The 26,958-nt window shown below is 41.8% G+C and overlaps 1 protein-coding gene across 9 annotated transcripts in view; it reads right to left on the bottom strand.

Annotated features, from left to right (window-relative positions):
- Positions 1 to 26,958, bottom strand: part of grik5 (glutamate receptor, ionotropic, kainate 5) — a 112,032-nt gene that overhangs the window by 8,226 nt on the left and 76,848 nt on the right. For 3 of the 9 annotated variants that reach the window (XM_080896690.1, XM_080896693.1, XM_080896692.1), the window contains 7 exons: positions 26,480 to 26,589; positions 26,055 to 26,228; positions 21,699 to 21,864; positions 16,638 to 16,863; positions 14,638 to 14,766; positions 11,228 to 11,394; positions 5,500 to 9,868 (listed from right to left, as the gene is read on the bottom strand). In XM_080896690.1, coding sequence (XP_080752816.1) covers positions 9,242 to 9,868; positions 11,228 to 11,394; positions 14,638 to 14,766; positions 16,638 to 16,863; positions 21,699 to 21,864; positions 26,055 to 26,228; positions 26,480 to 26,589 — 1,599 coding nt within the window. In that variant the 3' untranslated portion in view covers positions 5,500 to 9,241. Of the gene's footprint in view, positions 1 to 5,499; positions 9,869 to 11,227; positions 11,395 to 14,637; positions 14,767 to 16,637; positions 16,864 to 21,698; positions 21,865 to 26,054; positions 26,229 to 26,479; positions 26,590 to 26,958 lie in introns of those variants that run through there. The other 6 variants (XR_013973414.1, XR_013973415.1, XR_013973416.1 and 3 more) reach the window with 3 other exon arrangements.

Genomic DNA, 26,958 nt, shown 5'->3' with positions numbered 1-26,958 from the left:
CCTGAAAATGCTGGATTTTACACTGTGTAGCATCCCCTCTTAACAACAGTCCATAAACATTTGGGAACTGAGGAAACCAGCTGCTGGGCTCATGGGAGAGGAATGTTGTCCCATTTTTGTCACATATATTTATTTTCTAGCTCCTCGGCCTTCTTTGTTGTATTTTTCATTTCACAATGCACCAAATGTGTTCACCCAAAAAAAGAAGCCTCATTTATTGAGATGACAACTCACACCCCCACTTCCACATACAGTGCACCACCACTGCCCACAAAAACCCCTTAAGTGCTGTCCCTTCAGCTCTGAGTGATATCACAACAGTTCCTATAACTCTTCTTTTTTGGCTCATTGTAAAATTGCAAAACGAGGAGTTTTACTGTAATGTTAAACCTAATGTTTTATTAATGCTTGCTTTAAACCACAGAACAAAGCACACATCTGTTACTGTTCTGACAGACTTGCGTTCAGAAAGAGTTTGATGTTTTTTTGAGGCTGACTTAAGCCTAAGGTTTACTTAATTATTAATGGCTATGATGATATGATAGTAAATAAAAAGATAATGAAGCTGTAGGGCCTTTTCCCATCACCAAGAAAAAGAACATATATATAATTGCTGGATTGTATCTCTCTTTGAAGTGCGACACCCTCAGTCTCAATCTGCATCACCGTAGAAAAGATCTTGCACCTGTATGTGTAATAATTCAGAGCTTAGTTTTGTTTTCTTTGTTCTCATCAAAGTTGGCTTGAAATTTATTTTATTGTTCAAGCAGATGAATCATCTGAACAATCAAAATTTGAACAAGAAAACTTAAACCTGCCAAATCAACTGAGCTCACCTCTTTCAGTCACACATCACTGCATCCACTGTATCTGAGAGACAGAATGGATTTAATAAAAGGAACTGAACTTGCTATACTGGGAAAAGAGGAACTCACCAGTATGGTCTGACTAAAGATGTCTGATGTCTGAGTGATAAAAAAAAATGGAGTTAGTTACAGCTTGACTATCTGAGTTCAGCTAAATGTGTTTAATGTATAAAAATCCTGTCATGTTACTAATATATCATCATAAAATCCTGGTGCCAGACAAATTATATGCTTTCAGACTTGCACACACACTTGTATTCACCTTATTCTGATAACAGTGACATGTATTGTGGTTACTGTGATCACTATTATCAGCTCAAACAGTCCAGCATCGATCATCTTTGGTAATATCACCATCTCTTTTGGCTGTTCTGGGGGAGGACACGTGACAGTAAGACTTAAACTTCAGTCATTTCATGATCAATTTAAATACTAACTCACAGTGTTTTATTGCTATTTAATGACAAATTAAACTTATGTGAGTCTTGCCTCTGGAATTAAAACCAGTGGTGGATCCACTGGTCACAAATCCAACTCTGGCTGCTCCAACCAGTGGTTGAAGCCCAGTAACTACTGTTATTCAAGCAAATCTTTTTGCAAAACCATTTCTATGGAGCCTTTGTCCTTAAAAAGACATTCTTTTCTGGGACAGGAGATAGAGCAAGTTGTCCACCAGGCACCAAGCAGACAGTCGTCCAATCCCCAGCTTTCCCAGTGTACATGCGGAAGTGCTCTTGGGCAAGATTCAGAACCCCAAACTGAACTTCCTTCTATTGTCCAAAAACATTCATGTTAGGTAACTTGGTGATTCTAAATTGGCCGTGGATGTGAGGCAGATGAATTGCTTTAAGTGTAAGTATCAACTCAGTATTACATAATAACAGACATATTATATATGGGCCATCATGGTGTAGTCCTACTCCTACTAGGAGAAAAAAACCTACATATTAAATATTTTTAACGTAACTATAAAGTAACTATTCGGCAAAAAGAATTTAGCCAGGAAGGAAAAATGTAACAGAGCATAAATAAAAGTGTGTTCCACTCTGGTGTCAGTAATTGTTTCGGTCTGGCCATGCTTGTATAGATTGTCTGCCATTGAGTACAATTAATTTTGACAAGGCACTACTCAGGCAGGTTGCATATGATACTTCACTTAGCTTTAACAACCAGTTTAGTGGTTCCTTCAAATTCACCACTGGGAAAGATGACAATGCTGCAGGTGGACGACCCAGCATCTGCAATTTCCACAGTCTGCAAATTATCGATTGTCCTGCCAACTTCACCCTCTCGCTCAGTGGAGAATTGGGAATATTTACCACAAACTGGCTGTTAAAAATAATGACGAGGACCATATTTCTTTCTGTCCGCTCTGGTTGCAGGAGAGACCACTGAACCTGAGTAATTTTTGTATTGTTTGGTTCTTGGATAAATTGGCAGAGCAGGGTGACATTGTTCTCGGTGGATGCATTAACTTCAGGCAGGACTTAGAGTTGCTGTGTGTCCAGAACTGCCAAAAAAAATAAATGACAAGATGGCATACACTGCATTTTTGTTAATTTTATTATTTATTTAACATTTACTCTAGACAAATCACACACATTGAATGTTTGTTTTTTTTCTGCATTGAATGTTGTATCCTGAGCTGAGCTGTGGTTGTTTGATTTCCATTATTTCAAGCCAATTTAAACTGCATAAATCTGCTCTAATCCAGTTTTTAAAACTTTATAACCACAAGTCTTACGTGGAAGTAATGCAATGTAAATCAGTGGTAGGTAGGATGATCTGTTGTAAATTTTCGCCGTGCACAACGGGAAATGGACACAAAAAAAGAAAAGAAGATTCCTTACAACTCACACCTTGTTCTTGGTTTTGTTCAAAATTTGCAAAGAAGGTGTTTTTAGTACAATTCTGTTTAAATAAAAGATGAAAACATGAAGTTTGGCAGCATGAGACGGGACACACAAAAAGAAAAAGTGTTTGCTCGCTTCTCTTCCTCCAAACCAATCAGACCAAAAATAAAAAGTAATTTAAAAAAATAACACAACCAGGATGTATTATTTATTTTGGTAACTTTATTTGACAGCAGCAGAGACGGAGAACAGAACTGCTCGTTCACAGAGAACAAGCTTGAATTGAAAAACCTTGTTAAGCTGTTTTTAGTTTGTTTGTTTTTCAACTGAACTGGAAGTCACGATGTGCCACAACTAAAGCATGTACTCCTGTTTCCTGTTCTGCTGCCGGGTTTTGAGACTTGTACAGTGTTAGAGGTTTTGTGAGTAGAGAGGAAGGCTGGAGTGTTCCTGCATGACAGCAGCCTGATTGTGAAACCGTAAACTTGACTGGACTGTTACTCGAGGTTTTGTTCTTATGAATTAGGTGCCTGCTTATCTCCATATCATACAACATGTTCAAAAACCCAGGACTGTTTTCTGTAAGTGTGTAGGCAGGCTGTAGTAATAACAACAGTCCTCCTATATCTCTCCCAGTCATTTCTGTTGAACATTTGTGTAATGATCATGTCACAGTCCTGTCTGCAGGTGTTGCAGTATTTTGGTTTTTTTTATTTTAACAGGGGAGAAAAAAAAGGGTGAAAATGTGGTTTGCAAACATACCATACTGGTCTATACCTTACGAACTGTCACCTTCTGGTTTTCAAACAGCATTTCCCCACAGTGTGAGTCTGTGGGTGTGATGTGAAAGTGTCTGCTCACTCGGTGTTGTCAGAGCTTGTATGAACAAAATCATTTTTTCTTGTTGTAAACTAGTTTGACAGCTCATTTGAATCTGTTGTGTGTGTTTTTAATACTGAAAGTCAGTTCTTGAGAAATCTGATTATCTTAACAATCTGTGCTGTGAACACAAAGCTGTTGTTTCTTTTCTTGTTGTTTTTTTCTCTGTGTAACGGTCTCTAGATTGGCTGTATAACTGAACTTTGTTGCTAAAAAAGAAAAAAAAGTTTTGACAGATCTGACAGGTGGTGATTTATTCTCTTCTTGAACTCTAGAGTTTTGTCTTGTCCGTGAGAAAGAGTGGAGGGAGTGCATTATTCAGTGCTGGACAGAAACTGCAAAGAGTACATTCATTTAAGTGTATGCGCTATTTACATTTTGCACTTGTGCTAGTACTTGAAATGTAAGTTCGTATCTCTACTGCACTATATCTGTCTGACAGTTACTGTTGGCGGTAAAAATTTTAAATAAGGTCGGTCTACAGAAGATTCAAATCTTATGCTAAAAAGCCTAAGGATGCATCAATACGATTTAAACCAGAAGCCTTGTGAAATACACACATTCCATACATTTTAAACTACTTAACTATCAAATAAAAGTATATAAAGTCCATATGTGTCCAAGTGAGCCAGTATGAATATATCCTATGTGTGTATGTATTAAGTGATACATGTCTGATATGCGTATCTCTGCAGAACAGCTACCTTTACTATGATCCTTTGGGTAGTTTTTCTCAATAACATTGTTGTACCAGTACTATTATTTGTATTTGTAAAGTATCAAAGCACTTTGATATCAGCTTATCACTGAGCGAGGTTAAGGTTACCACCTAAAAAAAAATATGTAAAGTTTAAGTGTGGAAAACCTGAAATAAAAATCTATTATGTAGTAATTAAATTACATTTTGTAAAAAAAAAAAAATGAAAATATAAAGTACATATAAGGTCTTCAGTTTGGTCAAAATATTTAGTAAAACCAGCATCAGAAGGTGTTGTGTCACACAGGCATGTGAAAAAGAAAGTTTTCACTGGCCTCTATGCAGCGCTATGAAAAACTAACTACACCCTTAGTGTTTACATGAGAATTAACAGGGTAGGTAGCAGCCAGGAGGTGCTAATCAAATCAGCTTGATTAAGTGATCATCAGCAAGTGTGAGCACCTCTACAAAAGCAGAAGTTTTAGCAGTTTGCTGGTCTGGAGCATTCAGGTGTGTGTTAACACAGTGCTACAATCTCTCTGGGAGTGGACGTCACAGCAAATTCACCCCAAGATCACACTCTGCAATGCTCAGAGATATTACATAAAACCAAAAACCCAAGAGCTACCTCTCAGACTCTACAGGCCTTAGTGGGCATTTTAAATGTTAAAGTTGATGACAGTACAATTAGAAAAAAGCTGAAGAAATATGGCTTGTTTTGAAGGGTTGCCAGGAGAAAGAACAGGACATAATCCCAAGCACAGCAGCAAATCTACAACAGAAGTGCTAAATAAAGAAAATAATAGAGGTGTTGCAATGGCCCGGTCAGAGTCCAGACCTCAACATGACTGATCTTAAGCTGTGCAGGGACCAATGTCTGCAAACCTCAATGAACAGAAGTAATGCTGTAAAGAATAACTTCAAAGAGAAAACAATTACTTGAGGTTCTTGCTGCTGAAAGTAGTTCTGCAAACTACTGAATCACTGGTTGTACTTTTTGTACTTTTAACAGGATATCATCCTATCAAAACTCTCTTTTTTCACGTTACTGTGTATTTATTGACGTTGAGGGCCTAAATGACTGAAAGAGTTGTTTGTTTCTAAAATCTGGCCCTTAACTAAATCACTTCATCCCTCTATTAGAATAAAAACATGACATCAGTGAGCTTTCTATTAAAAAAAGCAAAGACACATACCACTGTGGGACTGTTTGAATATTTTTATTCCAAAAGAAGTCTGTGTGTCTATAGGTTTGAACAACAGGGCGGGCTCTGAAGAACATCATTTCACCTTCATCCCAACACCTCCCATCCTCCACCCTTCACCCACACACACACACACCACAGAGCCTCTCGTCTTCAATAGTAATAATAACAATTTCATCATAATAGTCATTAGTTTTAATAATCCATTTAGCACTAGTATAGAAATATGAAAAAATACCAAAGAAAACAACATAAAAGTAAACAAATGTTTGTTTCGTGGAGTGAATGTTCAGACATCCCATTGGATCTGTTTTGTGACCCTCCCTTCCCATTTAGATTAATACTAGCAATATTTTGGCTTTTTTTTTTTTTTTGAATGTATTTTTTTAGAGCTTGTACCTTCCTCTCGCTTCTCCACAATAATGCACCGCAGCTTGTAAATGCTTTCAGCTGATGGTTTAAAGCTGTTTGTGGCCACTTGATGGCTGTGTGGTACTGTCACACATCAGGTTTCCGGAGCTTGTATGAACCATGGAAGTCATTAAAGAAACTCAGAAGACAACTTTGAAAACAACAAACAACCGGTGGGTTTACAGCCTTTAGACAACAAAGGAATCGGAGACGAAGGCGTAGCGGATGAGTGTGTTTTTGTTTGTGTGTGCTGTAAAGATTTGTGAAAAAGGTTCGCTCCTGTCAGCATTCTGGACACAAAGGCAGAAGTAAACAGAGAGAGAGAGAGAGGCATCAAATCAAGCCTGCTTCTGCTGACAGCAATCATTCAACAAGAAACGGCATAATGTGTGCAAACAATGTTATCATTCGTTATCTGGAGCACAACAGTGTCAACAAACCTGCTTCCCCGCAAAATGCATAACATTATATAGCAATGCAGTGTTAGTCTAGACAACAATGCCTTCATTTTTCTGAGGGATTTGTAAAGGGCGAACTGGTGGCTTTACACATTATCTTACACACTTAGCATTACTGCTGGTTATGGGATGCTGCAGTTGGGATTTGGAAGATAATAGGGGACACATCTTTACGTTGGAGAACGGCAATTCCAAACTACGGGCAAGAGGGAGACAAAAAAGAAAGATACTGATGCGGGCAGGGAGCGGGGACACTGTGTTTTCCAATAATTAGGAATCAGCTTCTAAAGCATTACATTCATAAACTCTGTCAGGAAATCAATCTGTGAAGAAACCCAATAACAAAACACAGACGCTGTCTTATACTGTAACCGTTGCATTTGCTAACTCTTACATCTTGAATGTTGGTGTTCCAGAAAGACTTTATTACAACTGTCACTGTAAGTACACTAACCACAACTAAGTGGGTGTATCGAACGCCCCTAGTCCACTAAGTAGAGAATCATTCAGCAGGGATTAATTTGGAAACTGACTGGGCAACAGGTTCAATGCACATCGAGTCAGTGACCTGTAGAAAATGCAAATGCTGCACATGATAATAATGGAACATTAACATTCTGAGTAATATGTCTGCATTAATCATGCAAACATAACATGAACTGTTCGGCAGAGGTATACACACGCTATACCGTGGCAGCGTGTAAAATTAATTACGCTTATATTTGATCTAAGGAGAACAACACGCCTGCTGCCTCTCTCGCATTCATGTAAATAATTGGATTTACTGCTGACATAAAGCTGGTCTGATTTTTTTTTTTTTTCCATTAGACCACAACAGGCCGAGCACTACACTGCATCTGAGTGAATACGACGGCGGCAGTGCCCACAAACAGAGGAAGATGGAGGGTTAGTAAACAATGTCTATATTCCCGCTGAAACACGGAGTGCAGTCCCATTTTAAAAAGGCAACACAGCTGGGAACTGCAGTTTTTAGCAGATGTTGGAGAAAGAATAGTAAAGGCTATATTTACTGGGGGACTATTTTCAGGCGCTGGTTGTTGCAGTCAGTATTTAACAGGGTCGATACAAAGGAACATGTCCCCTAGTTGAACTGCAATTTGTTGACAATTAAAAAATCCAGACTGATAACTGTTGTATGTAATGTATTTTGTGCCACAGTTGTTGAAGCTGGTCTAAAAAGGTCTTGTATGTTGAGCAAAAACTGAACAAGTTTTAAAGCAAAAGGGCAAAAACATGCAAACCCACCAGTATTTCTCCCTTTAGGCACACTTTGCTTGTACACTAGAGTCTGTTTTCATTGGAGTTTCACAAAACTGTAAGGCTATAACATTAACAACATAATTAAAACAGATTCGCTTCCCAGCCAGAGAGAAAAAACATTTCTTCTACATCTATTTATCAGCGCGTTTCCCTGCATTCGACCCCCTCCTGAATGGGTCCCCAGCCACTGAGGGGAGTAATTAGGTGATCAAAAGCTTGAGACGGTATTGACAAGGCTGGGTTGAGTCTATCATACTGGCAGGAGCCGCTGCTGTGGACGGCCAAGATAGCCTGTCGAACAGAGAGATGGGAGGAAGCCGCATTTATAGTCTGCTGGCGCATTAACAAGCCCCTTAAAAGATGCCCAGAATTAACAGATCAGGACAGATCTATTAATGGAAGTAGTTCAGTGAGGGAATTCTTATTCAAATTCAGTAGTGTCCTTTTTTAACTCTCTGGCTCTTTCCACCTCCTCTTTTCCTGCTCGTCTCTATCTTGCCTCTCTGTCTCTGACTCGCCCAGTCTCTCTATCTTGTCTACATGGTGTGAACAGAGGTGAAAAAGAAGTAAGGGCTTGGCAAGCGTTACCCAGGATAACGAGGGACATTAATTTCACATTTCAAAGCCTCTTGCTCTCTCGCTCATTCGCTCCCTCTCTCTCCCTTTTTGTGTCTGTCTGAATATCTAACATTGGTAGAAAGAAGCTGTTGCTGGGTACACGGTTCTCCTCGTTTTGAGCAGTTACGGACAGACTTACAGAAAGCACAAATTTTACACACACACGCACACACAGTGTAAAGAAAGGCAGACCAACAGTTTTCTCTGCTACCGTTTGCATTACGTTGCCTTGAAGTCGTTTCATCCAGCTTCCCCGATCCCATCCAAAAAGCAGCTATGGGGCACAGGGAGGGGCACAAAACTCTCGAACACAATTAGCTGTTGTCAAGTGTCTTGGTATGTTATAATCCACCATATTGTCACACGTAGTCTGTTATTTAACTCTGAAATTCCCACTTAGAACAATGGTAACAAAAAGACAACAGAAAAAAACATCAGGAATAAATTCTCTGGAAGTCAGTTGCTGTTTTAAAACCACATACAGATACAGTATGTCCACCAGCAAGGCTTCATTTCAGTAAAGGGCTGGTTAGCTTCCAGTGAAGTGTCCGTGAAAGAAAACCAGGACCCTCAAATGAGAAGTGACACGAGAGGGGAGTAAGGAGACAAAAGGAGGCCAGCGGGCACTGACGCGTGGTCATGTGCATCTCCTCTCTCTTTTATCCAAACTGAACTGTTCTTCTTAGCCAAATGCAAACACTTAACCGATGACCACCTCTCTGTGTCTTCAGTTCTGAAGTGGATGAAGTCTTGGTCCCCCATGTTTCTTCTCGTTCTTGCTCCGTGTTGGCTGGCATTATCATGAGTTCAACTCCTTTTTCTTTTTTTTTCTTTTTTTTTTACTCCTTTGTTCCCTCATCTCAAACATTTCAGTTCTCGGATGAATCTGATCAGTGGAAACAGTGTTTTTTCTAAGCAGCGCAAATGTCCCTCACCCATATATCTCACCCCTCTACCTCACTCGCTTCATTCCTCAGTCCTGGTCCCCAAGAAGGTCTGAGGTGTTGCTGCTCTGCGGAGGTGGAATGGGTCGAGGGGTATGAGCTGGGGGGCTGTGATGTAGTCGCCTTGGGCTGGGCACGCCTCCACCCTCACTGTCTGTATTGGACGAGGATGGGGGTGGGGGTGGAGGTATCCGGGGCAGCGGGGCGGATGAAGGGGGTATTCTTGTTGACGCTGATCCTATACTGCTACCTGATCTCAGGCTCTGGATCCTTCGGCACTCCTGGCAGATCCTCACGTGGGTGCAGCTGCGCGCAGGCAGCATCACAGGGGTGGGGGCAGGTGGAGGTGGGGTGGTGTTGGCTCCAAGCGGATCATCTAGGATCCTTTGGGGCCCAGGGCCCAGATCTGGTTGCCCCGTTCCTCCGGCTCCCCCTCCAGCTCCACCTGTCAGGGGGCCAGCTCCGCTGTACAGCTTGCCGTTGCTGAGCCGCATCTCCCGGACCAGGCGCAGGGGCCGAGGGGCCCCCAGAGCAATGCGGGTAGGGTGACGCAAGGCTGCTGAGCTGCTCAGGGGCCGTCTGCGGCGCATTCGAGAGCTCTTTTTACAGGAGACGGCGTTTCGGAACTCTGTGATCATCTCCTGACAGACAGACACCTAAAGGACGTACGGAAGGAGGGAGGAAAGAAGAAAGACGGAAGGGAAGGAAGAGGAAAGGAGGCAAAGGCAGGGGAGGAGGTGCCATAGACACAAAGTAGGCAGGCAGCAGAACAAGACAAGTGGTAAGGCAGTACATAAATAGGAGAGCGGAGGGAGAACAAGAAAATTGAAAGGAAAAGCAAAACAAAAAGAACAAGCCGGCAACAAGGCAGAACAGACACAGTGGGCATGGTAAACAAAAAGGAGCAGGAGAAGCGAGGGCGCAGAGACCAACAAATGGAAAGATGGTTTGAAAATAAATGGAGAGGTCATAGGAAGGATGTGTGGATGGATAGAGATGGGAGAATATCCAAGAAGCAGAGAGAGTTATTACAATCCAAACACACGGAACAGCAAAATGTTTAGTTTATGGGCACTTCATTATGGCACCATGAACGGACAGGCAGGCCGGCACACTCAGGCGCACAAATACAGAAGCATTCACTCGTACAGCAACTGTGCACAGCCTCAAACACACACACACACACAAACACACACATAAACACATTCTAAACCAAACTTTCACATCCACCAATACTCATCATCATTCCAGCTGCATGACTACTGCGATACGCACACATGACTAACAAAATGCATCAACGTGTCCACTACAGGCCAACCACATTCTCAATGAAAGCATGATTTATAAAAAGTCATGTGCTCACATAAACAGAAACAGTACTCGTTATTGGAGAACACACACTGATGGTCGAATGACAGGAGGAGAGTGTGTGTGTGTGCATGGGTGTGTGTGTGTGTGGGTGTGTGCGTTTGAGAGAGAGAGAGACAGAGGGAGACGCACAATGACATGAGTGAGAAGCAATACACACAACAATGGAAACGAAGAATACCAGCGTACATGTGAGGCATGTAAAAGAAGATACATCATGACATTTAATGCCAGGGAAAAAAGTTCACACTACTTCTTTATGCAAGCAAATATTGGCATTTCTCAATATTGCTTATCCAACTATCATGTTTAGCTCACAAACACTTGCTGCCATACTGTTAAACACCGAACACTAAAAGGGCACAGTGAAATCAAAACAGGCAGAACATGCGATTAGATTCTCTAGCTGTCGTAAAATTCGAACGCTACAGCAGGTCAGAGCCACGTACTTAAACATTCCTCTCATCTCACATGCACAAAACACAGTGAACCTTGAATGTTACGGCACAAACAAACACATACAAATGGAGGCAAAAGCTGAAAAAGTAACCCATCCATTCTCTTTCTCACACACACACGAACACAACACAGGGACACACACCAAATAACATAATCAAAAGGGATGGCGGGATGCCATGGGAACCTACTGGGGTGTGTCTGTGGGGTCGGCGAGGGCAGGTATGGGGGCATACCTCATCAGTCTCTGCCGAGCGGCGTGTCGACCACACAAACTCCATAATGGCCACAAACACAGCGATAATGAGGCCACAGATCAGCACAACGAAGATGCCCCCAATGTTCTCCATGCCCAGACCTTGACAACAGGCCACAGGAGACAAAGATTAGCACATACGTGCGCAAATGCATCATAATGGGCAACTGTTTATTGTCAAAGGAGGTTTACAAGCACAGTGAAAAAAGACATAGTTGAAGGAGCACTTCTGGCAATTATGATTCATTGTCTCTTACTTAACTTATATAATTTTATTGATAAATGATTGAATAGATTTATGATTATATTCGACTATTCTGAATGTGTGCATACTGATATTCAGTTAGTGCACGTGATGAAGGGTAATAGGAAAGTATTAATGTGCAGCTGCTCAAAATTGTGCATGCTAAATAGAAACGATTGTACATACGATCAAAAAACGAGACTAGGAAGGAAGATAAACCGACACCTGTTTGTCAGCTGTAGTCTGTGCTTTAATAAGCCCAGACATGAGTGAGTGTGTCAGCAAAGAGAGCTGAAATATTAAGCATGTTATGTAATACGACATTGTTTTTGATGTTTGTTACTGTTATTGTTAAAGCATCAAGGTTGTGTTTCATTTACTTTCATGTTAGATTGTTACAGCTGTGATACTCTAAGGGAAGTGAGCTGCAGGGTTGATGACCTGCCGTGTTGGTGAGAATGAAGTTTGGCTCAGTTTAAAAGTACAATGCTGTGAATTAAACTTTGAATTAAAAAAATTACAATTTTGAGCAAAAATGCAGATCATGATGCCATGGGCCTTTGCGCAAAAGGGACTAAAACATATCAAGGTTAGGTTACTTATCCATAATGGTATTGTACATGTACATCGCCAATAAAGGGCTATTCTATTCTATAATTGTTTTTTAGGTTAACTTAATAACATGAGGTTAGTAAAACATAACTCATTAACTGAAAACAATTAAGTTAATTTATAATAAAACACGGTGAAAAAGCTTGACTTTTAAAATCATTAACCTAAAAAAATGAGGCCAAAATTGCCTTGTTTTGCTATCAGTGCACTAATTGTTCATTTGCCTCAAGAGGCTTTGCCATCTGTACCACATACAGCACCAACTATTACAACTATCATTAGGCTCACTTTAGATAATGATGAAAAATAACTAAAGAAAACAGGAACAAAATAACAAAAAGACGTGCAATTTAAGTTGAATGTAGAGAAGAGAACAGTGTACGGCAAGGTTCAAGTACAAACACTGAGGGCAATAATGGGCAAAGACACAATTTTTCTACCTTTGCATTTGTACACCACCGCATTATTATTTCCCTCATTATTTCATGTTAAAAGAAGCCAACATAATATCTGACTTTGGCTCAAAGTGTTGAATTCGCATTAGATAGCTTTTCAATGTCATTTTAAATAGAGCCTGAAGAGCTGTCAGTGCAAGTAATGGAGGCCATCACTGGGCTGAACAAAGAAAAATAAACCTAGATAAAGAGCAAAAAGTTTAGGCGTGGCCGAATCAAAAATCTGATACATTCTTAAGAAGAATTAAGTCTGTCTTTTGGTGTTGGAGTGGTCAGCTCTGCAACACCAGAGGGCCTGAAAACCCACAGAAGACAAATAAGATGGATAATGACAGATTTTTTTCCATGGTTAAGAAAAACATCTTCACAACATCTAACAAAGCCAAGAACACTCGCGAGGACGTAAGTGTATCTTTGTCAAAGTCTGCAATTACGAGGCGCCTTCATGAATGCAAATACAGAGCATTTACAATAAGCTACAAACCAGTAGTTACACTCAAGAACAAGAAGGCCAGATTAGTATTTTCCACAGAACAAATAAAGAGTCTGTAGATATCTGGAAAAAAAAATGTTTAAACGGGAAAACTTAGATTCACTTGTGCCAGAGTGAAAGGAAGAAAAATGTAGAGCAAAAAGAAAGAAAGAAAGATTCTGACAAATGCTGCAAAATTGATCGGGCAGTGCTTCACAAGTTAATGCTGAAAATACAACCCAAGAAATTCTCAAGGCAAAGAAATGGGTTTATTCTTCACTGGTCAAGTTGGTCACCTAATCTAAACCAAACAGAGCATTCTTTTATTAAATATAAAACACCCAAAGATAAGCAGCAAGTGAAAGTGACTGCCGCAGAGGCCTGGGAGAGTCCTTTAAAGGAGGAAATGCAGAATTTGATGACATCCATGGATTTCTGACAGTCAATGGCTTGAAGGATTTTCATCCAAGTATTAAAAACAGTCCCTGTATTTCAAATTATGTTAGTCCAATTAATTTTGAGGCTCTGAAAATGAGTGACTTTATATAAAATGTTGCTGTAATCTCTAAACTCATTAAATGTCTTGTTAAACCACATGAATTGAAGTTTAAAGTACGCACTTCAATCACATCTTGACAGTTTTATTTAAAATCCACTGTGGTGGTGTACAGAGGTTAAATAACACAAATCGACCTAACTATGTGATGGGAGAACTAATGGTGTGCACTTTAAACCTGCTGATAGTCGCAGGCTGCTTATTTTTATCTTCTATTTTTTTGCGCTATGCTAAACTAAGCTAAGCTAACCAGACTCTAGCTTGATGCTACTGTTCTTGTACAGATTTCTATTTCAGCTGTTGATTAAGTATCAGAAAACACCTTAATTGTCATAATATTCATAATGTAAGTTTTGCATAATTCATATTTTCTAATTGATAATCTGCTGGAAGTAAGTGGTCTAACAAAGATGCTACCATGCTGCGTTGTGGAAAGTACTAGACTTTCCATCTTCTACTGCTTGACCCACAGTAATAACCAAAAACTTAATGTGAGTGTAATCCTAAATCACTACTCAGTACTCTTTCATCTGAGTTTCAAATTTAAATTGCCTGGAATGAAGTGCTTGAGTGACAAACAGAATTATAGGGCCCTGAAGGGTTTGAGATAAACTGCACTGATAAAGTGTAACAATACTGAAATGCCTGAACTGAAGCATTTTGTTAGCAAAATAATTTTTAAAAGAGATTTTCATCTGACATCAGTGGCATAAACGCAGAGATGTTTTCATCATCTCTGTCATTCATGCAGAAGCTTTGCCCACACATATACACACTCTTAATACACACATGTAAACAGATACACTGTCTCCAATAAAATTCACATTATGCACCACCTGAGACAAACAGAAGACATCTGGGAAAGTAGATTGTGCTAAGTACCCTTCGCAAGGACATTAGGTTAGGCATTAGCCATTAGCTGGACGGTAGCAGAGAGTGAGGAGACTATTACTGGGGACATTAGAGAGAAGGAGGCAACGGAGGCAGACAGCTGCGGTCGACTCACCCTTGGCACGGTGGTCCTCCTCTTTGGGACATTGGCCTCCCTCCCACCACCTCCTCTTTAGTATCTCCAGCCTGTTATTCTCCTGCAGCTGGAGGATGGCCAGTGTGATCTCATCTCTGAATGGAGATCCTGGAAAAAAACAAGAAGGCAGGATAAGAGCAAGTGGTGGGCAAGGTGCAGCATAAGAGACCAGACAGGGGAGAGATATTTTTTTCAGAAAAAGGGGAAAAACATGAAATGATTAAGTGTTAAAGAGACTAAGCAGAAAAAGAGAATTGCCGCTGCAGCTTGGAGATGGCTAGAAGTGATCTTATGGTGAGAATAAAGAGAGGATTAGTGAGAGATAGACAGCAAGATAACAACTAGACGGACACAGTGGTTCAGCAGCTGGTTGAATAGCATACAAAGTATGTAGCAAACCAGATATGCTGGACCAGATTTAGAGGGTTTAAAGGTTCCGTCTGTGCAAATGACAAATATGTTTTCTTTAGCATAATGGTATTTAGCTGTGAAGATAATCAACAGGCAGCTTTTATTAGACAGGCCTTCTGCACATAAACAGTCTCTATAGAAAGTGTTGACAGTTGTTCAGTGATTATCATGCCTCCTTCGCTAAGTCACTGCTGGAGAACACCAACCTCCCGCCAGAAAAAAAAACGATTTCAATCAGGACAACTAATGACTGCAGCAATATAAATTTGGCATCACCTCCCACCACTTTCCCATGCTTCTATGTGGATACACAGAAAGCTGGAGGCTGGGAGAGATGCAGCAAGACAACCCAGTAAAGCAGGTACAAGTTATAACGCACAGGACACGAAAAGGTAGAACAGAGGTTATGGTGGGTTGCCAAGCAGCTTGCTGATGAACAGCAACTGTAGACACCCTAATGAAATTTTAATAGCATATCCTTAAGGAGATCTGTCATCTAATTCCCAGCAAGAAATTATTCAAGTGTAAAAATATCTGCCTATTTCTTTAAATTTAAACAGCCTCTTACCTGGAGGTGAGTGGGATAATATGTTTGGTTTTTTTCCTCTTATGTCCCTTATTTCACGTCTGTGGTCTTTCCTTCTTTATTCTGTGTCTGCTTTTTCTCTCCATTCCTCCACAGCCTTGGTCAATAATAGACAGTGAGATATGGCTGACCTCTTCATAGGAACAGATTACTGTGATTCAGTGACAATCTCATCTAAGTGCTAAAAAGTGGCATCACGAGCGCTGGGCGTGAGTGGAAAAGCAATTAACTGTGTGCACGTTACTTCCATTTGAAATAGCTGCTAATCCCACAGATAAAAAATAAACCGACCACGTACAAGACAATTTTCAGGTCTAATCTCACAAATCACAGACAACTACATGTGTCTATTTAGCATAATTGATCTCATGCTTCTCACGCTGTCATTTAATGAGTTTTTTTTTTTCTTTTTGTCAAATAATTGTATAATTTTAGAAACGAGATAGCTCCTTGTCACTTATGATTAAGCAGCCTGGTCTCTGTTGTAGATGCTCAGTCACAGTATTTCGCTTTATGTGGTACACCTGTTCAACTGCTCATTAATGCAAACATCGAATTAGCTGATGACATGGATGCAACTCAAGTCACAAGACAGGTACATTAAAGGGGATTTGAAATGTTAACCTGTTGCTTTTTATCAGTTATATTTTAACTTGAACCACTCAGAATAATTAAAACTAAAAATCTGCATGCATAATTTTTTTAAATACTACATCATGTTATTCTTTTAGTTCACAAGCTGTGAAACAGCACTTTTAAAATGCGTCAGCAATGTCTGTAATTATCAAAAAGGGAACAGTGTTACATCTCTACTAGCTTCCCAGTTGCTTTTTCATAACTTTATAGATATATTTGGAGTCTTGGAGCAATAAAAAAAGTTATGAGATACATTTTTAAGACATTTCTCTGCGTACAGAAATATTTAAAGTAGGTAATACATTATCAGGTGCTGCATGACCTTTTTGTGATGCAGTATTTTTACCTAGTGGCATGCCAATGCCGTAACCCTTGGTGTCCAGCAGGCCTCCGATCTGTGTGAGATTACAGTTCAGGCCACGGTGATATTCGTTCATAGTGCTCTCCATCAGGAAAGCATACTTGGAGTTGACCACACGGGCGATGCCTTCCTCCGTGCTTTTCACAAATACGCTAGGCTGCTTGGAGTTCATGTAGTTCCACATCCGCTGGTAGGTCTGGTACCTTGAGTTCTGCAGAGGAAACAGGAACACAACAACGGCAATTCAGCAGTAATTACAGGTGAATATACAAGTTTCCCCGACAAGAAGGAATATGAAAGAGATGCATTAAAGATAAACGGGAAGGGAAGTACACACAGGAGAGAAAATCAGGTGTGAACAATGGCAAGCAGAGTAAAAATATCAATAGCAAACAGAGGGAAAAAGCAGCGCGGAGAGTGGAGGGAGAAAAAAGGAAAGTGAAGCAAAGCAACAGATTATTTGCTCACAGCGTAGCTGATGCATGTCACAGGCTGGGTCTCCGACCCAGCACTTTGAGCTTTCTTTGTATTGTTCTCATTTTTTGAGATGTTGTTAGTTTTGTGGTATTTCCTATTTGCCTTTAGTTTAGGCAGTTATTGTTCCTGGGTTTTCTGTTTGAGTTCTTGCATTATTCATCACGTATTTGGTATGTTAAGTTTGTATTGTCATGTCTAGTTTTAGTGTTTCCTGTTTTATTCTGACAGTGTCATGTGTTCTTTGGTCATTGTATTTAGTTTCACTCCTCTTGGTCCTGTCATTAGATTCATGTCAGTCAGCTGTTTCCTCATGTGTCGCCACTTCCCCTGATCACCTCATGTCTGTATTTAAGCCTTTTGTTTTCTTCATGCCATTGTCAGTTCGTCTGTTTATTCTCACCAGAGTCATAGTCATAGCCTGTTTATTTTTCCACCTCGGTCATAGTTATAGTTTTTGGTCTTAGTACCTTTAGTGTTTTGTTTCTTAGTGTTTTGTCAGTTCAGTGTTTTGTTTCTTAGTGTTTTGCCTGTTTGCTTTGGTCTCTTGGTTCATTTCCTGCCGTCATCGCAATAAAGGTTCACTTTTCTGTTAATCATTACTATTCCTCGTCATCATCTGCTTTTGGGTCCTGTTTCCGCACACATCGGCGCACCCCGCCGTGACAGAACGAACTGACCAGTCATGGACCCAGCAGACTCTGCTCTCACCGAGTGTCTGGAGGAGATGGCTCAGATCCAAGCGATCCTCAACCGCGTCCTCACAGCGCCCGATTTGAAGAGCAAGCTGGTAATGATTAACGCTGCTGAAGCTATTATGGAGAGGGATCCCCGCCTTCTCCAGCTCCCGGACTCACCTGCCATCGTTGATGCCTTTACGAGGATAAAGGAGATGCTGCAGGCCCAGGGACTGTCGAGTCAGGAAATGGCTTCCAGCACCCACCAGTCACAACAACCCCACAATCAGTCATCTCCATTGCTGCCTCCGGAACCTGAGTGTGTTCGTGTCGGTTCGCTGAGATTCGCCGCAGCGTCACCACCTCTCAGCTCACCAGTTTCCACGCCCTCATCACAGTCTCGCCATACTCCTGTCACAGTTCAGCGCGAGGAAGCGCCGCACACCATAGACTTGGACGACGACGAGCGCCAGTCTATATTCTGCGCTCTCTTGGAGGAGGAGCTCCGGTGGAAGCCGTGGCTCATTCCGGAGCACGAGCACTCTTTCCGGGGAACTCGACTGGCTCTCGGGGGACCTCGGAGTTACCAGGGACTTCCACCCATCGCTCCGCCGTCTTCCACTCCTAAGAAAAAGCGGCGTGCGCGCCACCGACGCTCCGTATCACAAACGCAACCCGGCTATACAGAGACTGTTTGCCCTGGAAAAGCTAGCCATCAGGCTCAGCTAAGCTGCTGTGGTACTGCTATCCAGGCCGGTCTGGAGCCAGAGACGGAGGTACAGCTGGTGCGGCCAATTTCAGTGTCAGCCGGAGGGCCCGGGGAGCCCGTCCGGCCTCATGTTTCGTCTGCTGGAGGTTCAGGAGAACCCAGCCAGCTTCATGTTCTGTCTGCTGGAGGTTCAGGAGAACCCAGCCAGCCTCATGTTTCGTCTGCTGGAGGTTCAGGAGAACCCAGCCAGCTTCATGCTTCGTCTGCTGGAGGTTCAGGAGAACCCAGCCAGCTTCATGCTTCATCTGCTGAAGGTTCAGGAGAACCCAGCCAGCCTCATGTTTCGTTTGCTGAAGGTTCAGGAGAACCCAGCCAGCTTCATGCTTCGTCTGCTGGAGGTTCAGAAGAATCCAGCCAGCTTCATGCTTCATTTGCTGGAGGTTCAGGAGAACCCAGCCAGCTTCATGTCTCGTCTGCTGGAGGTTCGGGAGAACCCAGCCAGCTTCATGTTTCGTCTGCTGAAGGTTCAGGAGAACCACATCAGCCTCGCCATGTCCAGCCTCACGCCACGTCTGCTGGCGGGCCCGAGGAGCCCGTCCAGCCTCACGCCACGTCTGCTGGCGGGCCCGAGGAGCCCGTCCAGCCTCACGCCACGTCTGCTGGCGGGCCCGAGGAGCCCGTCCAGCCTCACGCCTCGTCAGCTGGAGGGCCTGAGGAGCCCGTCTGGCCACCTTCTGCTTCACCACCTGTGGCTGCCTCACTGTCACCTGGTTCTGCCTCTGCTACGCCAGGACCAGCTCCAGCCTGTGCTTTGTCAGCCGCAGCTCCAGCCTGTGCTTCGTCAGCCGCAGCTCCAGCCTGTGCTTCGTCAGCCGCAGCCTCAGAGCCTTCGTCCTCGCCTGGTCCGGCCTCGGCTTCAGCCTCAGAGCCTTCGTCCTCGCCTGGTCCGGCCTCGGCTTCAGCCTCAGAGCCTTCGTCCTCGCCTGGTCCGGCCTCGGCTTCAGCCTCAGAGTCTTCGTCCTCGCCTGGTCCGGCCTCGGCTTCAGCCTCAGAGTCTTCGTCCTCGCCTGGTCCGTCCTCGTCTTCAGCCTCAGAGTCTTCAGCCTCGCCTGGTCCGTCCTCGTCAGAGTCTTCGTCCTCGCCTGGTCCGGCCTCGGCTTCAGCCTCAGAGTCTTCGTCCTCGCCTGGTCCGGCCTCGGCTTCAGCCTCAGAGTCTTCAGCGTCACCTGGTCCTGTGCCCTCCAAGCCTCGGCCGGTACGCCTGACACTTGGGTGCCGCCGCCGCCCTCCGCACGGCCGGCCACCTGAACTGTTTCTACGCCGTTGCCGTCCGCACGGTCGGCCGCCTGAACTGTTTCTACGCCGTTGCCGTCCGCACGGTCGGCCCCCTGAACGGTTTCCATGTCGCCACCATTGCCGTCCGCACGGACGGCCCCCGGAACTGTTCGACCATGGACTTCTGTGCCGTCGGCCTCCGGGCCGGCCCCCTGATCACATGAACTATGATTTTCTGGACCGTCACCCTCCGGGTCGGCCCCCTGAGGAGTCCTGAACTGTTCCCTGCGCTCCTGTGATTTTGATGGACGTTTTGTTTTTGGGTTTTTTTGGCCTTGTTTCTGGCCCTCCGTCCTGGACCCCCACCGCCCGCCCTTGGTGGGTTGTTTTTGGTTTTGTTTTTCGAGGTTTTAGGGCGTCTGGAATCCGCCCTTGAGGGGGGAGCTCTGTCACAGGCTGGGTCTCCGACCCAGCACTTTGAGCTTTCTTTGTATTGTTCTCATTTTTTGAGATGTTGTTAGTTTTGTGGTATTTCCTATTTGCCTTTAGTTTAGGCAGTTATTGTTCCTGGGTTTTCTGTTTGAGTTCTTGCATTATTCATCACGTATTTGGTATGTTAAGTTTGTATTGTCATGTCTAGTTTTAGTGTTTCCTGTTTTATTCTGACAGTGTCATGTGTTCTTTGGTCATTGTATTTAGTTTCACTCCTCCTGGTCCTGTCATTAGATTCATGTCAGTCAGCTGTTTCCTCATGTGTCGCCACTTCCCCTGATCACCTCATGTCTGTATTTAAGCCTTTTGTTTTCTTCATGCCATTGTCAGTTCGTCTGTTTATTCTCACCAGAGTCATAGTCATAGCCTGTTTATTTTTCCACCTCGGTCATAGTTATAGTTTTTGGTCTTAGTACCTTTAGTGTTTTGTTTCTTAGTGTTTTGTCAGTTCAGTGTTTTGTTTCTTAGTGTTTTGCCTGTTTGCTTTGGTCTCTTGGTTCATTTCCTGCCGTCATCGCAATAAAGGTTCACTTTTCTGTTAATCATTACTATTCCTCGTCATCATCTGCTTTTGGGTCCTGTTTCCGCACACATCGGCGCACCCCGCCGTGACAATGCATCATCTTTCATACAGATGGAAGTAAATCAGCACACAGGAGGTGGTTCAGCACTTAACAAAAAATGGCAAGGTCCAAAACAGGATTAAATGTACAATTACATGTAGTATCTCTTTGTATGGGAGAAGAAAGGAAAAGGGTATAGATGGTAGCATCTGTGTACAACAATGAGATTGTGTATGCGTGTGTGGATTAGGTATTGAGTGGGGTAATGTACTGTGGCAATGAAACTGGCTTATGTAGGCAAACACACACCATTCTTTCTTATATCCGCCATTTGGACGAACACTAGTGACTGAAAAATAAACTCTAACTGGCATTTTGCCATTTACCAACATATAAACATACATTTTTTAAACACTCACCTACACACACTCCTCTATACTAACACACCCACACACAAATACAAGACCTACACACACACACACATGCGCACACCCACACTATGACAAACACAGATGTCAACACAGATGCCGGTAGCATTCTCATAAGCAAACACAGGCAGTCAGCCACTTAACACAAACACAAACAGCCATAAAGAAAACAAGAGAGAAACTCAGAGACAGAGTGGCAAATATGAGGATAATCGTTCACTCTGTTCTCAGCAATGAAGAGAGAAGCACTGCGGTCCATTACATGTAACACATAGAAAACTTTATGAACAACTATTTCCTGAATTGCTATCAGAGCGATTTAGGGAGTTAGTCAATCCAAACAGCTACACAAACAAATATTTAACACGGATAAAAGCACACATATAATTATTCCCAAATTCCGAACCCAAGCACAACCGGAGCCGCACCATAAAGAAGGTCATGGTGCTCCCGCCGTGGATCGTGCCATACTCGATGTTCGTCTGGTCGGCCAAATCGTCTGGAGACTCAATGGGAACCTCCATCCGCTGGACAGTCAGGAAGGCCGCCAAGTTGGCCGTGTAGGAGGAAATGATGATCAGGGTGAAAGCCCACCTGCAAGGTGGAAAAAGGCGAGGAAAAAGAGAGATGAAGGGAGAGATAAAGCACCACTGGAGTGGCAACAGTGATCCATCATGGTATTGATAAGCTGCAAAATTCATACATAATACACCAGTTATTTTGGCGAATATCAGTAGAGACACTTTGCTGGGTTTGAGTTAACCCAGCAAAGGAAACACCTGACACATCAGGACGTTTATCAAATTGAACATCTTAAAAAGTGTCACAGTAAAATAGCCCCACTTAATCATTTTCAAATGATAATACACTTCAGTGCAATGATTGTAGCTTCACATCTATTTTCCCATCACTTTAGATACTCCGCACTAATAACATTGAAAATGGGACTTCTTGCATGTCTACAAACTTTATTCAAAGAGAACATCATGTACTGACTATGCTTAACATCTTGCTCACCTCCCTGTAATCTAGCTGTTCCTGTCTTCCTTTATCTCCTCAGTGGTTATTATTTCGTTCTCTTGTGCCTCTTCTCACATTCACTCTCACTATTGGAGTGCCGTCAGGCTAGTATTTCTGTGAGCTTAGTGAGCTTTTGTCAACCGTTTCCATAAAACTACGGGACTCAAACAGTTTTTTAATGACACATCCAGTAAAATGTTTTAAATGACATTAAAAAATGAACTATTCTCTTGCAGACATGGGCCTTAAAATTGTATTTACCATATTTTTTTAAAAAATATATACCGTATACTCAAAATAGTTAACAAGGAAAATCATGTATTGTTTGGAACCTGATTATCTGGTGATTATAAAGTATTAACATGTGTTTTTACTTTATAAAAATGGTTAGTAATGGATAAAATACTGATTTATTTTGCCTCACAGGAACCTTACTAAGGCATAATTTATTAGTTTAAACAACTCAACACCCCAAAGTCACATCAAGCATCAGACTCCTTGAAGCACAGGCTGAGGAGGAGGAGTGGCAGCAATCTGTCACTCTAGGTTATCAATCAACTAAAAATTAATTCAAAAGCTTTACTCCTAACCTTGCACACCTTAATTGGAAAATACAAGAAAACTGTTTTATTTGTAGTCATCCATCGTCCACTTGGCCCTCTTTATAGCATTCAGTTCTCATTTCTGTTAAAATAATTATAATGGGTGATCATTCATGTAGATGCTGAAAATGACAGCCTCAACATTGAATTTAATTTATTATTAGATTCAATTTTCTTCTCTCAAAATTTAAATGAGCTCACTCACTGTTTTAATCACACTCTGGCTTTTGTCCTGACTTATAGCATAGAAACTGAACATTGAGCAGTATCCCCTGAAAACCCTCCTTTTGTTTTAATAACACTTAATAACACTTAGTGCGTTAAATAATAATGGACTACAGAGCACTGGAAAACAAATTCAGTGCACTGCATGTCTTTTGGAAAGTGCTGTAACAAAATATAAAGAAGTGCTTTCTTCTTTGTTATCTTCTTTAATGCTTTGTAACAACACAATGCAGAACAGCTACCCAAAATTTACTCCCAGAGCTTAATTATCTTGTTAATATCCTCACTGTGTATGGCCCTGATTACTGTGGCTCCTCTGTAAAGAAACCAACAAATCAGAGATGCTTGACTCCCTGCTATAACCCACAAACATACGCTTTAAAACAGATAACTCAGCTAAAGAGCTCACTAATCTAGAAATTCTTCACTTTGCATGGAAACACAGTTTGTTGCTCTATAAAAAGCCCTCTGTAAAGCTATTTGTCACAGATTGAGTAAAACAGGAAAATTCCAACCCTTCTTTTAAGCACTGTAGCCAATACTATGGATATTTATTTAGACTTTTTCTCTTGTAACAATCCTTCTAAACGAACTTCAGTCATTTCGTCCTTTAAACCATCAACATCTCTGTCAGTCTTCATTCTTACAAGACTTTCAAAGAGGTCTTACCATTAATTAAAGCTACAATTCTAAATATGATTAATTTAGCTCTATCAATAGGCTACGTACTACAGTAATAGTAATTAAACCTCTACTTAAAAGCCACCACTTGATCCACCTGTCTTAGATAATTATAGAACAATCTTCAACGTTCCTCTTTTCAAAATCCTTGAAAGAATAGTTGTAAAACAGTTAACTGATCATCTGCAGAGGAATGGTTTATTTGAAGAGTTTCAGTCAAGATTCAGAATTCATCACAGCACAGAAACAGCATTAGTGAAAGTTACAAATGATATTCTTATAACAGTGGACTCATCTCTGTGCTCGTCAGTGCAGCATTTTATACTGTTGACCACAAACTTTTATTACAGAGATCTGAGCCCACCTTTGCTATTATATACTCTTAGACATTGCTATTAGAAGATATAGCATATATTTGCATTGCTATTTAGATTAAGTCAGATAATACAAATCAAGTAGTTAAACTATAGGCATGTCTTAAAGACACAAAGGCGTGAATGATCTCCTAATTCCTGCATCTAAATTGCACTTAGCCCAAAAAATATTAGAAACATGTCTAACCAGATACTCAGGATGGCATTATCTTGGCTTCCAGTAACACTCATTTTTGACCATTTCTTTCCTTCAGGGCACATATTAAACAAACATGTAGGTCTTATCTGTTCATCTCTAAAATTAAAATATCCTGGCTAAGTGATGCTGAAGAATTATTCATCATTGTCATGTTTCTCAAGAAGTTCTCTAAAAATCCCCAGTTAATGCAAACCCCTTCAGTATGAGCACTAAGAGAGATCCGAAAAAAGTTTATAATTCTCCAATATCACCTTCTGTTCACTGGCTCCCTATTTAATTCAGAATTTAATTTAAAATCTCCCATCATAAAAGGCCCCATTATATCTTCCTGGTTTTTAAAAGTAGAATGGGAGGCAAACCCTTCAGCTTTCAGGCCTCTCCTCTTTGGGACCAGTTCCCAGTTTGGATTCAGGAGACAGACACCCTCTCTAATTTGAAGATTAGACTTAAAATTTGCCTTTTGGCTAAAGGTTATAGTTAAGGCTGGATCAGGGCGCCCTGATCCATCCCTTGGTTATGGTGCAATAGGGTCAGACTGCTGCAGGACTTTCTGTGATGCACTGAGTATTTCTTCTCCATTTTCCATTTCTTTTCACTTCCCGTGTGTATTCAGCAATTCAAATTTGGTTTGCAATCTCTCCTAGTCTGTGTTTTTTCCTGTCTCCCTGTGTTCTCTTTCCCCTCAACCCCGAGCCATCGCGGCAGCCTTCCTGAGCCCAACTCTGCTAAAGGTTCCCTTCCCAATATCACAAAGTTCATGCTCACAGGGAGTCATTTGATTACTATGATCTTCTCCAAAGTACTGTATGGATTTTAACTTACAGTATAAAACCCCTTGAGATGTCTGATGTAGCGATTTGGTGATATACAAATTAACTTTAAATGATTTAAATATTGAACTTTACTAATATTGTATTATTTTCCTATTATCTTCACTGCTTCTACTGTTCAGTAGTTACTGTTTTGTGGTGGGGGTTTGTGTTTAGCAAAAACCCATGCAAGCATCAGCTATTCTGCTCGCTTAGTCTCTGTGGGTAACAACCCATTTTTATGCAGCCTTCTGGTGCAGCCAGTGTTCTAGGTTTTGGTGCTTGTCAGTGTTTTATAAATCAGATACGTTTTAAAAAGCTAAATCATCATCATAGCTATGATTGCTAATGGTTTCTAGATCGAATGATGGGAAAGGTAAATCCTGTTTTGTTCTCCACACAAACTACTGACCTATGCGCAACCAAATCCTATTCAAATATAATTGATAGCTTGCATTTGGCAACATGTAAAATGTATTAGAACATCATACAGTACCTTTTACACAATTTCTCAAAAGTCTGATAAAAAAGGCCAAAATCCCCTCAAGAAAAATACTCTTTGAATGCTGCTTTGAATAATAATCTGTGCCTGTGTTATAAAAAGAGAAAATCAATAAAGTAGCTGACTCCTTCTTCCTCACTCACTTCCACATCCAGCCGCGTCTTAAATTTATATTGTAGAAACTTTTCCCTTCAGCGGAGGAATCTGTAATCAGCCTACTAATGTCAACTCAGTATAAACAGCTTTCTAAACAGTGAAGGACAAACTTACGAGTGAAGAGACAATGAATGCAAGACATATTTCTGAGTAGGCGTGGACTTTATACTGGTTGACAAACACAAACAAATGCATTGTAATCATATTATAACTTACCACACTCCACTAACACATCTGGTGGATAAAGCTCTGGGCATTATTTCTGATCCCTGCTGCATGAAGCCTCCAACAGGGAACCACAAGCTGTTTCCCAGAGTGTACTGGTTTTCCAGCATGTCTCTGCGCTCACGAAGACATGGGTGAGGATTGTACCACTCGTAGGGGCTTAACCTGATGCGAAAAATAAAGGTAAAGTAAGGTGACCTCGAGGACAAGCTGCAACACAGTAATGTACCTCTGTCACATCACTCAAGTCATCTCCAATCAGTCACTCGACCTTTGTCAAAACTGTCTGCGGTAGGTTGCATAAGGTAAGAAATTTCAATATGTGACAGGTGACTTGTGTTCAACAAGATAAAAAATGATGGAGCTCTGATGTGAACTGCAGACAATCAGTACAGTGTGTGATGTAATGCACTGACCTTGCAGCCAGGAACAGCACACAGCTGACAGCCAGGTAGGCGAGCAACATGAAGAGCCAGACGGCTGGAGAGAAGGGATCGAGAAAGGAGAAATAACCGGGCTTCCGACCCTGGTGCATAGAAGAGAAGAAAGAAAAGTAGAAAGCTGTAGAAGCAGAGACAGATGGTGACTAATGGACATACAGGAAGCTACAATCTGTTAGAAAACAAGGTCTCAATGTCTCAGTTGTCAGGGAGAGTCCCCTTTGCACCACAGGAGGGCAGTGTCCTTCACTGCACTTTGATACTAAAGTCTGCAGTGCTAATGCTACAATCCATAAACACTCTGTTTCACAATGCCTGGTGCTGAAGCATACTTGGCTTAGATCCAAAGCCTCATTAGCAATGTAAAGCTGTTGCCCAGTTACAGCACACTGACTTATTGAGCAATATGAATTATACCTATAAATTTCAGTGTGGACTTAGTGGATGCAGCCTGC

This window comes from Rhamphochromis sp. 'chilingali', assembly GCF_963969265.1.
Source record: "Rhamphochromis sp. 'chilingali' genome assembly, chromosome: 11".
In the NCBI taxonomy this organism is placed as follows: Eukaryota; Metazoa; Chordata; class Actinopteri; order Cichliformes; family Cichlidae; genus Rhamphochromis; species Rhamphochromis sp. 'chilingali'.
Note: the sequence above shows the minus strand (reverse complement) of the source record. Positions and strands in the feature narration are given on the sequence as shown.